This window comes from Marmota monax, unplaced genomic scaffold (assembly GCF_021218885.2).
Source record: "Marmota monax isolate L192 unplaced genomic scaffold, Marmota_monax_Labrador192_F-V1.1 WCK01_AAM20220418_F8-fsc00131, whole genome shotgun sequence".
In the NCBI taxonomy this organism is placed as follows: Eukaryota; Metazoa; Chordata; class Mammalia; order Rodentia; family Sciuridae; genus Marmota; species Marmota monax.
In genome coordinates, this window is record NW_026693141.1 from 820,518 (window position 1) to 838,850 (window position 18,333).

An 18,333-nucleotide genomic window follows, 5' to 3' on the forward strand; every position below is an offset into this window, starting at 1 on the left:
GTTGTTCCCATGAAGCCCCAAATACTTCTTGTTCACCCCCACTGCAAGGTTGCAGCCCTTCACTCACCAACACAAAGCAAGCACACCTGATTTTTGTATTTCCACAAGATGTCAGAAGTGTTACTTCAGCTTCAATCATGCCTATCTCTGGTACCAGGCTCATCTCTCAGGATCATTTTCCCTGAATTCCTGGTCAGATAATTTTCCACTTGTCTCTTTGCTCTCTGATATCTTTCAGTAGATTTTTTTTATCTTGTTTTTTTAGTAGTCTTCAGAGGGGGTTGGTCCAAAGTGCTAAATCTGCCATTGGTAGAAGTCCAATGAACCACTTTTCATGGATTTGAAGGTTCTTGGTGATACTGAGATATGATGAGCCCCCAAAGTAGAGCTGCTATTCTTGAACATAAAAAGTACAGCGAAAGGTCTGAACTCTTCCCCACTTCCTGCCAGTCATCACCATCACCATCACTATAGCAACAACTAACATTTATTTTAAAATCAATAATTTACAAAAGAGTTTAATACAAAGATATTGTCAAGTAGATATCTCTATTTTGCAGAAAGAAATGGTATTGCATAGCAGAAAAGTGACTTTTGTAAGATTACCCAGTACAAGAATACCACAGAGTGCATTTTTCCTCCTGAGTCAAAGAGCCAATAGTCAAATGGAGATAGAAACAAGCACAGATCAAAAACATATAACAAACATATTCTCAATCATCTAGTTATAACATGTGCTATGTGTCTACCAAGGACTAAGACTGGATTCTAAAAGTCATACAATACCTTTGAGCTGGCCTCATTATTCTGTAATTACACCTTGACACACTGTGGCCAAGGAAGAAGCAGAATATTAGATGAGAGGCATTGTTCTCCAAAACCTCATTACATGATGAGTTTTGAGGTGGGATTGAGGAGCAGAGGGAGAATGCAATCTTAAGTAGGATGTATGTTCCAGAGAAACAGAACCTCATGGAAGATATTACAGATGGGAATTTCTGCTTTTTACATCACTTACTTAATAATTCTCAAAGGAAAAGAGGAACACATTAAATCTACAGATACCAAAAAAGAAAAAAAAAAGTCTACTTTTTTCCCTTTTAGACAACTTATCATTTGTTTATTTTGGCAGAGGAAGTTGTAATTCCTTTATCAATTCCACTAGAACACTCCAAAGTGGAACAAGGAAAATAGCATCTCCTTAGAACTGCAGTGAGGAATACATAAATAATCTAGTGAAAGCCCTATCTAAATTATAAATGCTGTATACAGGCAATTATGTTCCCTAACATAACACTGTAACGTTTCACTGAACCTTCTGTTGCAATCATTAAAAAGTATGTTGCTTATTTTGTGGTATTATCCCTGCAGTGCAAAGACTAATCATCTGGGAGATCTCCTACATTTTGATAAATATTTGCAAATTTCAAAATAGAATTGAATTCATAATTTTTGTGAATAATTTTTTGAAGTTTTCATTTTTTCCATATTTTTTGGTACACTATAGTTGCATGTAATTGTGAAATTTGTTGAAATTCATAATCTTTAAAAGAAAAGTGAGGCACCCAAAATAACCTTAGATAAATGCACCCATATATAGGACAACAATGCAGTATGACATTTAGACTAATTTCTCAAGTAAATTGTCAATTCTTGGAAGACCTGATTGGCTCTTCTGTAAAACCACCCTGTTACATTGTAACTCCATCTATACTACCAGCCTGACAGGCAAAGGCACCCAACCTCCTGGGTCTGGGCATTGTTACCAGCATGGATCAGTATCCGCCAACCCTGACACCTGTCACAACAGACATTTCAGTTCAACACGGAGCTCTGGATGACCTGGATTACAGGTGCTAAACAGCTTCTCAGTGAGTGCATTGCAGGTACAGAGTAATCTGGCATGTGAAAAGTTTGTGAGACTTTTTGACCCCAGGTGATCTATGTCACCTGCTTCTTCTCCCCCATCTATCACCATCTAGGTGGCCTCTTCTACTTTCATGTTTTTTATCACACCCTCCCCTTCTTTGGGTTTCTCCATACTGTTTGCTAATCTTATATTAAAATTTTAAGAGATGAATCACAGTTAAGAGCAGAGTGTGGGTTTTTCCATTTCTGTTTCCCAGTCCCCAACTCCAGGTATCTTAGTGCCCTTAACCAGAGAAAAACTGTCTTTAATAAGGCCTGCAAGTTTTCTCACAGATAAAACATGTTTAAATAAAGCATGACATGCCCATTTGCAGAAGGGTGCCAAACAATGATCCGTGCTTCTGCCTGTCTATGTGGTAGGTAGGACAACCTCACTGGGAAAGAACTGGGTCTGGTTGAAAGGCACAGGCTTATCACGAAGGACTAAAGGTGGTCAGGATTTTGTGGTCTGGAGATCTGAACTCTGGACACCCATGTTCCAGATGGAGATTCAAGAACTTGTATTCGAAAGGCTAAGCTCTTCGAAGCGTCAAGCCGTACCATCTAAGGAGGCCAGGGCCCGTGAGGAGGCTTAGACTAACCTGGGAAGGCCTGGACGTCCCAGCCCTGCAATGACACAGGGTAATGGGTTCCTCAAGTGCGGGGGGGTGTACCTGTTCACCTCTGTTGGCTCCCCAGAGCTCCGCAAGATTGAAGGGGCAGAGTAGAAAAAAACTACTACAAGTAGAGAAGATACAAAAAAATGCCAGAGTCATTGGCTTAAAATAGAAAATTTAGAATATTACACAAGGAACAACCCCAGGGTAACTGTGGTAGCTGGGAGGCCACAGGTCCTTCTGTAATTTTCCAGAATATTGTTAAGTCTTAGAATTCTTGAATTTAAACTGATTATGGGGAGGGATCCCCATTTCTAATTACTAATATTTGATCTCCCACAATTCCTGGTCGATGAGAATAATTCTAGACTTAATTTATTTTGGACAAATAAACATGCATTTCCCACACTCAACCACCAGGGCACACTTCATGTTATTTATACATGTTTACAGTGCACCCACCCACTGCTGCTTCCAAGACCCAGTCTCCACCAAGGAGGTCTCGCTCTTGCCCAGCCACAGGGGACTGTGCAAGTATTCTAATAGGACCTGTGTGGCATGGCTTGAAAAGTCAAGTGGGACAAGTGAATTATCTTGTTTTCAGCAATATGAATTAAAGAGACAGAGGAAGTTGCTGCAAGTGTGGGCACAGAACCAAGAGGTCGTAGAGAGTCGGGCTGGACCATGATGAGACAGTGAGTATGAGGAAGGAAGGCCTGGGAGTGGGAGGTGGAGGAGGCCCGCCAGCAGAGAGGAGACCAAGAATACACAGGACATACACACAGAGATACTGCTTCCTGCCCCCAGAACGCCCGACAACTATCATGGCTTAGAATAGAATGCATAGCTCTGTCTGTATGTGGCAGAGCCTGAGCCTTTCTGTTGGAAGAGACCAGTAATCAGTCTGGTGCTTTGGGCCACTGCCTGTGGCTCTGACTTTGGAAGATGTTGTAATTATCTGAACAGACTAGGCTTAAGGAAACACAAGCACAGAGTTGACAATCAAAACAAAAGTTCTGCCACTGCTGCAACTGCGACTTTTTAAGTCTCTCTGCATTCCCAGATCACCACAGAAAAACGATTACAAAAGAAAAATGAGCAACCTAATCTGCATGTAGGGCCCATTTTATATTTGACACTCTTGCACATGCTGATTTCTTAAGTTCCCAGAGAATTGAGTTAGAACCAAGTTACGTGACTGATTTAAATAATACTATGTGATAAAAATGGAAGTGAGATCAGTAGGAGTAGAGGAAAGGGACCAGGGGAAGAAGGGGGGGTGGGGGGGAAATATTGGGGAGTGATATTGGTCAAATTATATGGTGTATTAATCATTATGTGCATGTCCAAATGTATAACAGCAAATTCCACTATTATGTACAACTATAATGGTCCTCTAGAAATACGGAAGAAAAAAACAGTACTGTCATAAAACACAGGTTCCCTGAATGGACTCCCTTTTCAGGCTCAGCTCCACAATATTCAAAATTATATCCCAGCGAGAGAGCAAGTTTTCTCTTGAAATACATATTTTTCTGCATCAATTTTATTGTAGTATTTTTCTATTCTCACAGAATAGAAGAACTGAGTGTCAGAGTTTGGATATTCTGGTTTTTAGAATCAGTATCTACTCTTAGAGATGTAGAAAGAGCAGGAAAAAGTCCTGTCTTTGGCTCACACCAGTAAGAAAATAATTTGGGGGGAATTCATTCATCCCCAAATATCAAATCCTCTTTCTGCCTGACATCACATAGGGCTCAGTTGCCACTTCACCCCTTCGGTCCCTCCCTTACCACTGGTGTTTTTTTGGCTGAAAGTTTGGCCCATAATTTAGCAAAGTAGTTTCTGTCTGTAGGATCCTGGAAATCATATATATTCGAAGTAGTAGACTTCCTGGGAGCGTCTTCAGATTCCAGGTGGGATGTCTGAACATCTGGCAGGAAAGAAGTAAAATTTAAAATAAAAGGCACAAAATAGAATAAGAGAACTTTCTGAAGCAACAGAAATGTTTGTATTTGCCCAAACACAAGATATTGTATAAAGTTCAACTAGAAAATAAAGTTAAAATGAATCTTTAAAATAAAGCAGTAATTAATAAAATTAATAATAAAGTCGGTTGGTAGCATGTAGGAGTCATATCCTGGGAGTACACCTAATACTCAATCAATATAGGTTTATGAATGGAATTTAGGACATAGAACATGTCAAAAACACTGGCTTCTAGATACTTAATGGAAAAGTCACCCATATATAATTACTTTCTTTTTTTTTCTAAAGAAAGTAACATTTTAATGAGCATCAAAATTAAAAACAAAGTAAGATCAAGTTCTGACAGCAAAGATGCAGCAATAGAAATATGTTAATGAGTTTAGTTTACTTTGTATATGGAGGAGGTCAGTGAAGAATGTTCTCAGACATATTGTAATTCACAATTTAAGTTCTTTTATAGAATATAAAAGAAGAATCTGTCAAGACTCTCCATATAGAAAATTTAAAATGTCCCATAAAACATCTTATTTTTCCTCATATCTTTGTTGAGCTATAATTTCCTTTTTTAAAATTTTTTTAATTAGTTACACATGACAGTACAATGATCTTGGTATTATCATACATTTGAATCAGAAGGGATATAATTTCTCATTTTTCTGAGTGTACAGGTTGCAGAATCACATTGGTCATGCAGTCACATATATACACACAGCAATAATAATGTCTATTCTATTCTGCTGTCCTTCCATTCCCCACTTCCCTCCCCTCCCCTCCCATCACTTCTCTCTACCCAATCTAATGTGACACCCTTCTTTCTTTTTTCTTTTTCTCATCACAATATCATACATGTATTCTGTATAACGATGAGGGTCTCCCCTTCCATCTTCCGTGCGATTTTCCTTCTCCCTCCTTTTCCCTCCCAACTCTCTTCCTTATTTAGTGATAATCTTCTTCTCATGCTCTTCCTCCCTACCCCATTTTAAGTCACCCCCTTTATATCAGAGAAGACATTAGGCATTTGTATTTTAGGGAATGGCTAACTTCACTTAGTATAATCTGCTCTAATGTCATCCATTTCCCTGCAAATGCCATGATCTTGTTATTTTTTTAGTGCTGAGTAATATTCCATTGTGTATATATGCCACATTTTTTTTTTTATCCACTCATCCATTGAAGGGCATCTAGGTTGGTTCCACAGCCTAGCTATTGTGAGTTGTGCTGCTATAAACAGTGATGTGGCTGTTTCCCTGTAGTATGCTGTTTTTAGGTCTTTGGGGTATAGTCCGAGAAGAGAAATAACTGGGTCAAATGGTGGTTCCATTCCCAGCTTTCCAAGGAATCTCCATACTGCTTTCCAAATTGGCTGCACCAATTTGCAGTCCCACCAGCAATGTATGAGTGTACATTTTTCCCCGCATCCTCGCCAGCACTTGTTGTTGTTTGTCTTCATCATGGCTGCCATTCTTACTGGAGTGGGATGGTATCTTAGAGTAGTTTTAATTTGCATTTCTCTTACTGCTAGAGATGGTGAGCATTTTTTCGTGTATTTGTTGATTGATTGTATATCCTTTTCTGAGAAGTGTCTGTTCAGGTCCTTGGCCCATTTGTTGATTGGGTTATTGTTTTTTTTTTTGTTGTTGTTGTTATTTAACTTTTTGAGTTCTTTATATACCCTAGAGATTAGAGCTCTCATCTGATGTGTGAGGGGTAAAAATTTGTTCCCAGGATGTAGGCTCCCTATTCACCTCACATATTATTTCTCTTGCTGAGAAAAAACTTTTTAGTTTGAATTTGTCCTATTTGTTGATTCTTGGTTTTAACTCTTGTGCTATAGGTGTCTTATTAAGGAATTTGGGGCCTGACCCCACGTGATGGAGATTAGGGCCAACTTTTTCTTCTATTAGACGCAGAGTCTCTGGTTTGATCCCTAAATCCTTGATCCATTTTGAGTTAACTTTTGTGCATGGTGAGAGAGAGGGATTCAATTTCATTTTGTTGCATATGGATTTCCAGTTTTCCCAGCACCATTTGTTGAAGATGCTATCCTTCCTCCATTGCATGCTTTTAGCACCTTTGTCTAATATAAGGTAGTTGTAATTTTGGGTTGGTCTCTGTGTCCTCTATTCTGTACCATTGGTCTACCAGCCTCTTTTGGTGCCATAATTACTTTCCATTTAACAAAATTATTCCCAAGGGCTTAAAGGAAAACAAAACATGCAATGCTAAGAAGAAACTTTGAGATCAAATAGAATGGATGGTGAGGTTGCTGTTTAACATGACATATTTATAAATAATATATAATATTCCCTTTAAAAACATTAGAATGTCTAAAGACCTAGAATTCAAGAATATTAATTTAGTATTGCTCATCTATAGAAGGCCCAGGAATAAATACCTATAGCTATTTAGGAACATCAACACTTTCGGGAATTTTGCTTTAAAAATGCTAAAATAAACAATTTACATGTCAATATAATTAAGCAGATGTAGGAAGTTACCCCCATCCAAAGGAAAAAAATATTACTAATCTGTAACAGAAATTTAGTTTATTTTAATATAATAGAGATCCAGGCTGAAATCCAGACAGATAACCTTCCACCTGTGACAAGTGAAGTGAAGGCTCTAAGTCAGAAGAGTGGGGACTGAGGTTGACAGGTCAGAGGTATCAGGGCTGAGGCTTGAATACCTGTCCTGAAAAGGCAGGCCCCTGTCCCTGTCCCTGTGTGCCTTGCTGTCAAGACTCAAGTGCTTTGATAAGGTGAAAAGTTGGAAAGGAGGAGTCTAAATCTCAGCCCACAGATGTAAGGACTTATCTGAGCAGAGTCTCACGTAGCTTGAGGCCAGGAATCCTTATAGGAGATCAAATCCCTATTCTGTGCAGTTTGCTGGTCTGTAATCTGAACTTAAACTCCGACAACAATCCCAAACCAATAATATAAGGTGAAAGCTGTTGCAGATAAGTAAAAGGATTTAATTAAGGCAGGAAAGTCTAGAGCTCCACAACCTAGCACCTGACTTGAGACAGAGCAGAGAGATTTGACACAGGCAACACATGGTCAAGTCCTACATCCAAGGAGCTCTGAGTAACAGAGGAACCTGAAAAGGAACAACAGAGCAACTGAGTTTATCACAAGCAACCGGATGAAAGGAGACAACTGTATGCAGGACCATTCTTTACTAAATCTCCAGGAGAAAGAGGTCATTTCACCCATATTTATTGATCACCTTCCCTGTGCTGGACTTTCTGGATGTCAGGCATGTAGCAATGAGCAGAGAGTCCTGAGAGGAAGACCTTCTTATATTAGAGATAGACAGATAACACATTTTTAAAATATCGGATGATACATTCAGTGAAGCCAGGTAAGGGAACAGAGTGAGAGATGGCATGGCAGTCAACAGAAGTCCTCTGGAAGGAGGTGATATCTGAACAAAACTTTAAAACAAAGAAATATCGGGGCGGGGGGGCATTCAAACATCTGGGGAGAATAAATATCAGGCAGTGAAAGTGGTTTGTATAAGAAGCCAAATACATGCTTAACCTGACTATTACCACTGTTAAGAATTCAGTGTAGCTAATACAGAAAAAAAAAAAAAAAAAACAGGAACAGGGGGTGTGCAGTGGGGAGAGAGAAAAGATGGAAGGGCTATGCCGCAGTCCGACTGCAGCAAAATAATGGGGGGGGGGGTGACGAACAACTTGTGTAGATTGATACAGCAGGAGTAGGAGCCGTTTATTGTAGGACAACAGAGGTATTTATACATTCCACACAGCTTATCTTAATTAGCATAAACTCGATACAGCAGTCAACCAATAAGAAATCTCCACACTTAATGACTCGCTGGCTTTACTTCACAAACCACTCCCTCTGGCAAAATGCCAGGCGCCATCCAGACTTGTTTACAGACTCTAACAGGGCTAGACCCTGTGTTCGTTAGTTTTTAAGAAAACACTTGTTTTAACAGAGCATCATGAAAAAGACCAGAAATCTGAACAGACTGAAATAAGATAAAAATTAACAAAGGTATTTCATTGATATAATTTTCATAGAAAGATCCTATGCCTGTTAAAATGTATTTGAGATAAAATTTTTGGGTCAGAGTTTCTTTTTCTAACCTAAAATATAAGCCATCTAAACTATGGCGAAAATAAGTCAGGTTCCATCTGATGATACAAGGCAGCCATAATTCCAGCAATTTAATGTCTTAATGGTTTCTCAGCAACAAAACATTTTGGGTAAAAGATAATGTGTTCAGATTACTATTAAACCACATTATAATGCCACCACTTTAATGGCTTGAACTCCTATAATAAAGAGTTTCAAACAGTTCCTAATTTATTTTCTAATGTCTTGATACATTGATAGGCAAAAGATCTTACTTTTCAGTTAAAAAAAAAAAAGCAATTACCAATGTTATAATACCCTGCCACAAAGTTTCTTAATGCGATCTTATTCAAAGTATCTAAATTAAAGTCAACTAGAGACAACATTTTAAAAATACACACACACACACACAACTTTATAATCCACAAAAGAAGCAAATTCTTTAGTATATAGGCCAGTTAAATTTATTTAAACCCCTACAATGAAGCATAAAAGAACTTAATGATGCATGGCAGATTTTAAAGTCATTTTATGGATTGATATCATTACCAAATACAGGAAGCTATAAATGAAGTATCTGGCACAACTGGTACTGCATCTCAAAAACAATTCTAACTGGCTCAGACATTTATTTTGGCTTACATCCCTTTGAAGTCAAATGAGTTAAATGCTATTTGAAGAAAATATTTTAAAAGAATAATCATAGAATCCAACCTAGTTAACAAATGCAGGAGATATAATTACATAAGTATAAAGCATTTGCATATATATTAAATATCATATCATCACACAGGCTAAGTAGGGCCTTTTACTGAGTAAAAGTGAAAGTAAATGATATTGATGATCTGTTATCATACACATACATTCAAGTTAATAATTTGTAAAAAAAAAAAAATGCCATTTGTGGGTCAGGTTGTAAATATTTTGAAAAACAAAAATCCCTATTTTAATGACCAGTGTTTCCACGTCCATCAGATTACTTGTATAGCAAACCAATTTAGTTGTTCTCCTGTCCAAGAACATGAGACTAATCACTTTTCAATATGAACTTTTAAAAACATTTAATTAAAACCTTGCAAAAATAAATGTATCCACACTCGAGTTTATTTTCTTTGGAAGCGTTTGGAAATGAATGACTTGAATAAGACTTTCATTTTCAGACAAAATTCTTCAGATGCCCAAATGACTTTGAAATCATTCATTTTTTTCTCCACTGAAAGGAGGGTTTAAAAAACATGTGATAAGGTGTGTGTATGTGTGTGTGTGTGTGTGTTTACAATTAATAAGAGTAACTTATAGCTACCATGATTAAATGCATATACATATATAAAATGTAAATACCTATATAAATCCTAAAAAAGAATCTCTATACTGAAATATGTAACCATGAAAAGGGTTTTAAACAAATTAAAACACAACAATCTTCTTTAGAATTTAAGATATTTATTTCTAATAGAATAGTCACATAATTTATAGTGAAAAATTAAAGAAAATATTTAGTTCATCAAGAACTGCTATTACAAAACCAAAGGTACATAAAAGAAGCTTTCTTCCAGGACAGATTATATCTTAAAAGCTTTGCTATTTGTGCTTCTAAGAAAGGAATGATAGAAATTAGAAAAAAATAATTTCACATAGTATCCATGATAACTTTTCATAGCAAAATAAACTACTGCAATAGAAAGCTACCATGTAAGTCCATGGAAATAGTAATAATGTTCATGGTTCTATGATAAAGTGAATATATTTATTAAACTATTATAACTGTAAAGTGCTATAGTCTTCAGTCCAGTCAAAGGAATAATCAGAAGCTATTTCTATACCAAGAAAAAGCAAAGTTCATGAAAACACATTCACATACAGAGAAAATGAGTTACAAAAACATTTATTTCTACTAAGTTTCATAATTTGTAATGTCTTCTGTAGAGCTGAATTAACATGACAACATTTGAGCACGGCATCCAGAATGGTTCAATTAAAACATAATACTACAGGGCTAGGGATATAGCTCAGTTGGTAGAGTGCTTGCCTTGCATGCACAAGGCCCTGGGTTCAATCCCCCATACCACAAAAAACAATTGAACAAAAAAATAAAAACATAGTACTACTATCTAGGATTTTTAAAAAATTAATGAGTTTATCACAAAATAACTAGTCAACACTTTGAAGAAGATAAAACATAGAGTAGGCAAATTTCAAGAGAGGAAACTTGCTATCTAAGATCTGTACTATATAGGAAAAATTGGAAAAGGGGAAGACATTGTTATGGTATTTTTCAGTATATTAACTCATTTAATCCTCACAGCAATCCTAGTATCGCCTCCATTTAATACATGAGAACTTTCTAACTTGCCAAGTTCACAGGGTGACATTGTAGTGGAACTGGAATTTCCAAGGATTACTTCGACTCTTGAAGTCATTCACAGTCATGTATTTCTAAGGTTACAATCTTTAATAAAAAAAGCTTTATTTTTTTGCTATGCAGGATTGCCCTTTTGTAATCACCTTTAAGATTAGAGGTTTAGTCTTCCAATGTTTATTTATCTATCTTCAACATAAATAAAAGGGTAGACTCTTCTCTGAATGCCTGATCAACACGGAAAAGTGATTTCTAGAATTGCATCTTTCAAATTGAACTAAGCAATTGAATTCATTTATGGACATACTGTGCTAGTTACTATATCAATAGTGAGGATCTTTTATGGTAACAAGATTATTTCCAGGGTTGTCACAGAACAAAAATCAGAGAAGTCAGTTAAGAACTTAGTAGAGGAAACACTATTGATGGAGATCATGTGCTGTGTTTATCAAGAAGTATTTTTTAAGCTTTACATAAAGAACTTATAATTATGCATACAAATTTTGGATATATCTTCTCCTGAGCTCCAACATTGACAAAGGTCATATCTGCCACTACGAAGATCATTTCAGAGAATTTAGCATAAATGAGGGGATGACATTCAACCTCACCTGATGGCAGCCAGACAGGCAGATGACCCGGTAAATGAGCCTCCAAAGATGGCACCCAAGCAAAGCTCTAGAGGGTTCAGTGCAGGGCTTTTAAACTGCATGTTGCAAATCAAATTGTGAAATCAATGCAGCGGGCTATAGGCTGCATTTAGAAAGCTAAAATTCAGCACACAGAAAACATCAAGTTGTATCTCTATAGTAATGGAGCTTTATGAGGCTTTGCTTCCCATGTAAAATGTATTTCAAGTTATGAATCTTGGTTAAAAATGTTGAAAAGCCAGTGATCTAGTGAATACTAAGTGTGCTCTGTTCTAGTACTAAGCACGATATTTAATAAAACAGACAGCTGGATTCCTCAGGGCCAAGAAGTAGAGCTAGTCATAACAAATGGATCATAGATCATTAAAGGATATTTAAATTTCATCTACTCCAACAAATCACTCAACAGATGGAGACTTTTTGTGAGATTTCCACAAAGGAGCATCTAACTTCTGGAGAAGTCTGTCTGTTTCTCTGCAAATCACCTCTAACTCTTAGAAAGTTCTTCATTATGCCAAATTGAAATAGACCATAAGGCTGTTGCTTTTACATGACAAGCTCTTCAATGTGTGTTTGTGACAGAGAATTTAATTCTATTTACTTTTCTGAATAAACATAAATTGCAGAAAATTTAGAAAATACTAAAAAACATAAATGAGAAAAAATTATTCATAACTTTTTTACTGCTGTTATTGATTGTCTTAATATATAAAGAAAATTTTTAATTTTTAAATGGAGACTATAAATATTTAACATTGTCATTATCCAATCTACATTTAGAAGCCAAGTTCATATCACTTCCATTTGATGTTTCTCAACAAGGAGATCTTTAGAGGGGAAAACAATCCAGATATAACAACTGAAGCCATGCTAGCTATGCCTTCCTAAATTTTGTCTTTAATATATAGTGAATATCCTCTAAGTAAATACTCTACAATATGATTATAATTACATCATAGCAATCTAGCATATGGCTGCATCATAACTTATTTTTTTAAATCCCTTTAGAGGAGTAAATTATTTCTAGCTATTATAAAAAATTGATATGAATATCCATGCACACAAATGATTTTCTCCTGATAACTCTTGGATTTAAATTATTGGACTAAAGGTTAGGTCTTTGACAGATATTAGAAATTTGTCCCCCAGAAAATGTGTGTCAGTTTACTTTTTTGCTGTGACACAAAGATCTCCCCCAAATAAGCATTAACCTGTTTTTTCATCTTTGCTAACTTGATATTTTTTAACTCATAATGAAACTAAATATTTTTGACATATTTATTGGACATTTTTACTTCCTCTTTTGTGAATTTTTAATCATGTCCATCCGTCCTTCCTTCCTTCCTTCCTTCCTTCCTTCCTTCCTTCCTTCCTTCCTTCCACCCAGGGCCTTGTGCATTTGAGGCAAGTACTCTACCAACTGAGCTAAGACCCCAGCCCTTCAATCATGCCTTTCTCCAATTAACTTTTGAGGTTTTGAAAATAATTGATTAGTTCTTAAATATCTGAAGAAGATTCTCAAGTCTAGTGAAACTACTACCTTTGTTAATTTGAATGCTGGGTACCAGACTTTAAGAAGCCAAAGACATTACTAATTACTGTGACTTCAAGTCTCCAATGTTTTTTTCCCCAACCAAAAATCACTTTGCTGAGAAACATATCAAATGAAAATAATATAAACTTGGCTTCTAAATGTAGACTGGAAAATGACAATGTTGAATATATATAGTCTCCATTTAAAAATCTAAACTTTTCCTTACATCAAGACAGTAACAGCAGTAAAAACCTGTGATGAGTTGACAATCTTTTCTATTGCTTTGCTTCCACCACAAATTGTCATCCACAAAATCAGAATCCAGCATTGAATCTGAGACATTAAAAACTCTTACACTACACCAAAGCAAAACAATCAAAAACTTCTATTACCATTAAGAATTTCAGGGAAGGGAAGCTGGAGCTTCCCCCAAGTCAGGTGGAAAGTATGCTTTAGCTACCCATTGAACACTAACACAACTCAGAAACAGGGGCAGAGGGCACAGTAGGTACCTTTCTGAAGTTCTTCGCCTAGGTGAGGCATGAGCACCTCTAAAGTGCCCCATGCACAACTCATGGAAAACCTTTATTTTCTTCTTTCTTCATAATCTACCCGACCCTACACCCAGGATAAATGCTGACGGGATCTGACCATTCCTGCCGCCACTGCCTTACCAGGCCCTCACTGTTGTCCCAACCTTCGCCATCACGTGCCAGCCATTCTTCCTGCCTCTTGCATCACCCTTCTTAAGTTGATCCTCCATTTCACCTCCAGAAAGATATCTCTAAGGTACAAAATTGACCATCCACCGGCCCCCTATTTTGTTACAGGATCGAGTTTCCAGGTTCCTCAGCACAGCACAAAAGGCCCTTTTGGCTCTACACAGACCTAAGCTCTTCTGGCATCCAGGTACACAGAGGATGCTAACTGCTCACGCCTCTAGGCAAGGCACATGCTGTACGTGCACATGCATCAGCCTACTAGCTAATTCTGCAACCCTGAATACTCAGCAGAAGGATGATCTTCTCTTGGAAGTGTTTCCTGATCCCATTTTCCTATCTCAGACTGAATTCAATGTCCTTCCTTGGTGTTCTTAGGAGAGTCTGGAAAAGTAAATAAACAGGTTTTCTGTCTGTGGGATGCCAAATACAGCTTAGCATGCTACAGGGCCCCTAGCTACCCTAATTACCCAGTGTTGAAATCAACCCTCTTGTCTGTATTCCTTGATGACAGAGAGCGCTCCTTGAAGGGTCCTTATCGTCCCACTATATCTAGCAACTATCAGAGTATCTGGCAACAGGAAATGCTCAACAAATGCTTATTGGATGAATGACTTAATAAGTATAAATTATGATATGTTTTTAAAGTTACCCTATAACTTCTATCTTGAACAAACCAGATAAGTCAGAAGAAAATTACCAACATTACATACTTACAGGAGGATTCTTAGCTTACAAGAGGATTCCAAATCCTGGATTTTTTAAAATATCAATTTCCTCTACTGCTCTTGAAATAACATTTGCTACTCATACTGTTTTATGGACACATATCTTTTGTATAAGACATACCAGCATTTGGTCATCAGTTACATTTTTTAAATACAGAATGCCAAATATTGCTTAGCACATTGCATATGCATACAGTAATTACATAACAAATATCCTGTAAGTGTTCAACAGTGAGATCTTGGGTTTGCTTCCTGGATCACAATTACTCTCTCTTCTTGGGGAATTCAGTTTCCATACAGAGGGATGGTTTATGTCAAAGGTAACAGAGATTGGTTCAAAAACGAAATGCCTGATTGAAGATGGATTGTTTTTAATCTTAAAATTGAGGAAACATTCAAGTTAATCCCTTTATAGTAGCAAGAACTACCAGAGTTAAAACGAGATATAAACTTGACGGCTGTTGATAGCCATGTTCCCTGCCATGTGCAGAAATGGACACACAGTCATTTGTAGTCCAGAGAATGAAGCCAACATGGAGAAAGAGACAGATATGAGATGGTGTGAGTCCCAAATAAGAGTCCAGAAGATGACAAGAATCCTGGAGATGACAAAGATCCTGATGATGTTCAGTAACTGGTCCCCTATCTCTTTGAGAACCTATTGCACCTCTGCCCTTCCCATAGTTGTGTGATAAACTCCACTTCCTTCTGAACACATTCACTTAGGCTGGCCCTGGTTGGACTTACATCATTTACAGCAGTGGAAGAGAATAGACATAAATAGATAAATGAAAAAACGGATTCACCTGATTTTCTTTCCCACTAATTCTTTTAACTAATTTTACCAGATGGTTTGGCATAATGATAGCATGGGCTAATTTACATGAGATTCCTATTCTGAGAGAGAAGGAAGGTATTCGTTTTAAAATACATTTCAAATAAAAGTTCCAAGCAACATATGCCAAAGCAAATCTGAGGTGCCTGATCATAGCTACATGTGTGAAAAGATGTGTCCTCTCCCCTAAAGAAGATTCCCACAAATTAACTCTAAGTAGAATTTTCCAGAAACAACAAGATTTCCTTTTTCAGAATTCTTTATGCTTTGGGTCCCCTCGATAATGCAACAGGTATGAGAGAATTTTCTAGAAGTGAATTTTCCTAATTCAGAGAGCAAAATTTAATGGCTCTCAGGCACTGACTGCTTTGGCCAAGTTGGAGTCCACGTTGGAATCCACTGGAATCCGTGTCTGGACACAGATTGGCCATCACTGGCAGCAACTGACCCAGCTGTCTTTCCTGCTGCTCTCTCCCTCTGCAATGGCTGCTCTTCCCACCAAAAAATGGTGAGCCAGATAAGGGGCACAGAAGTTACAAAGATTGACCACCTTCTGGGCCCCCAGGGCAGGTCAGCATGGGATGGCCCCTCCACCTGTGCTGACCTGTGGTTGCAGAAGGAAGCCTGTGTGTAACTCATAGTGCCCTGGCCTTGGCTTTTCATTCCGAGACAGTGCAGCTTGATGAGGTTTAATGATCTGGTGGCTTGAGGAAGCACTTAAACCTTGGTGCTCTGACTGCCCCTGGCACGTAGTCTTCCTGTTCGGCTGGCCTTCTCCTCAGAGGACACCTGATTTGGGGGAGCAGCATGGCTTTTGTCCTGTGTTGCACCCATGTTTTTTCGGGTTTGTCTCTCTCTGGTTTGCTGCTTGGAAGCAAGAGCATCGTCCCTTTGGATGGGGCTCTCTTTGATCTGACGGGTGCCTTTATGGGCTAGGGTCTCTCTGACAGGCTGCTGGGCAAGGGCCACGCCCTCATGCTCTAGGGGTTCCAACACAATCTCTCTCTTCTGAGGTCTTTCCTTTTTATGAACCTGCTCTCTTCTCTCTGGGTCCTGGATTGGCTCTGCAGGGACCTTTTCATTTCCAAGGAGTCTGCTGTGTGGGGGCCCAACTTCTTGAGTTGGCTGGCCACCACTGAGGGCAGTATCATTTTCTTGAGATAATCCTTCAGAAATCGGTGCTTTCAAAGATGGTCTCTTTTTGGATACACCTACATCTTGAACTAGGTCATGGGGGGGAAGGTTGGTCGGGGCCTTTTTTCTGGGATGACGCATATTCCCTCTTTTCTCTTCCTGTGATTTGGGATCTCTGGGTGATGGTTCAGAAATTCCTGGAGTGTGGACTGGTTCTCTCTGCTTCCCCTGGGGGCTCGGGGGAGGGATGGGGTCAGGATGGTCGGGCACCTCTGCGGGTCCTGGCTTACTCTGGGATTCTAGCTGCGAGTCTATCTGGGGGCTTCTGGGAGGTGCCTTTTTCAGAGGTGCTGTCTTTCCTTGGATAGGGAGTTTTTTTTTCCTAGCTCCCTTCTGCGGCAGGGAATCTTGGCCGTGGGGCGAGGCCTGCACATCTGGAATCTTCCTGCTGGAGGAAGGGGCTGCTTTGGGAGCTCTCCTTTCCTTTGCAGGCTTTGCCTCGGGACGAGGGCCTGTGCTCCGAGGCAGCTGAGGTTCCGTGACAGGAGAAGGAATGTGCGGGAGCCTAACTGTGGGAGCCTCCTCCTCCAGAGAGGCACTGGGGATGCGCTGTGAGGCTTGCTCCTGGAAGGGGGGACTGATAGGAGGGAGTTTCACCTCGCTGGCTTTCTCTTCCTGGCCTTGCTGAGCACTGTGGGCTGCCTGGGGGCTCAGATTTGGGGGCGGTTTGGAACTGGGAGGGCTGATGGCAGGAAGCTTACTAGTGTCCCCTTCCTGAGTGAGTACAGGCCTGGGAGAGGGGGTCACGTTTTGATTTGAGCTTGTCCCTGCAGCCTCTTCCCTGCTGGGTGACAGGAGCTTGGGTGTGGGCCTCCTGCTCTGCAGGGGAGCCAGTGTCTGAGGCTGGGGCAGCCTCGTAGGAGCCAGACGACTCCTAGGGAGCAAAGTCACTGGGTGTTCCTGGTCCTGGGTCTGTTTTGTGTTGGTCATTGAGTCTTGGGGAGGTGGCAGTTCTGGGTAGGGGGTACTGGCCCGGACAACTTCTGATTTGGGGGTTTCCCCCTTTAGGGGAGGTGGCTGCACTGAGTCAGGGTGGGAGGGCTCTTCTGGAAGATCATGGTGGGAACCTTGGGGCAGAGGTTTGTCTGACTCAGTTTCTTGGATTTTCTGAGGACTGAGAGAAGATGGGCCAGGTCCCTGAGGTGGTTCAGACAGTGGAGGGCTGCTGGGGGCCACCCTGGTCTCCCCAGATTCCTCATCCTGGTCTGGCTGAGGGCCATGGGGTGGAGAAGGGCTGGAGTGTTGGGGTGGTGCTTGGGAAGCAGTGGTGTGGGACTGCCCCACTTCACCGGCTTTCGTCTCAGATGGCCCGGTGTCATTTTTAGGGACATCTGGCTGAGTGGTTGTTATTTTTGGAGAAAGATCTGATTGTTGAACACCCCCTTCCGCTGGGTTTGGAGATTTGTCTTGGGTCTGCTGAGGAGCCCCAGGTGCTGATGAGTCGAGCTGCTGAGGAGGCTCTGAATTGCGGAGGCTGTTGGAAGAAAGCTCCTTCTTATGGGTTTCTCCCTCCTGAGTCAGCTCTTGATTCTGGGAGGGAACTGGGTTCTGATTGTCAGGGACCTTTCCATGAATCTGCACCCCGGAGAGATGCTCTGGTATCTGGCCATCTGCTTGCAGTCTCGCCAAGCGCCTGGGGGACGGAACCAGGTGTGCTGGTACCCCAGAGACAGTCTTCCTGCTAGAGGGAGCTCCTG

General features: G+C 39.6%; 1 protein-coding gene across 4 annotated transcripts in view; it reads right to left on the reverse strand.

Moving 5' to 3' along the window:
* The window catches only part of Lrguk (leucine rich repeats and guanylate kinase domain containing), a 103,870-nt gene that overhangs the window by 17,080 nt on the left and 68,457 nt on the right, over positions 1–18,333 (reverse strand). For 2 of the 4 annotated variants that reach the window (XM_058582827.1, XM_058582829.1), the window contains one exon: positions 10,118–18,333. In XM_058582827.1, the coding sequence (XP_058438810.1) occupies positions 16,160–18,333 (2,174 nt within the window). In that variant the 3' untranslated portion in view covers positions 10,118–16,159. Of the gene's footprint in view, positions 1–4,318; positions 4,459–10,117 lie in introns of those variants that run through there. The other 2 variants (XM_046455130.2, XM_058582828.1) reach the window with 2 other exon arrangements.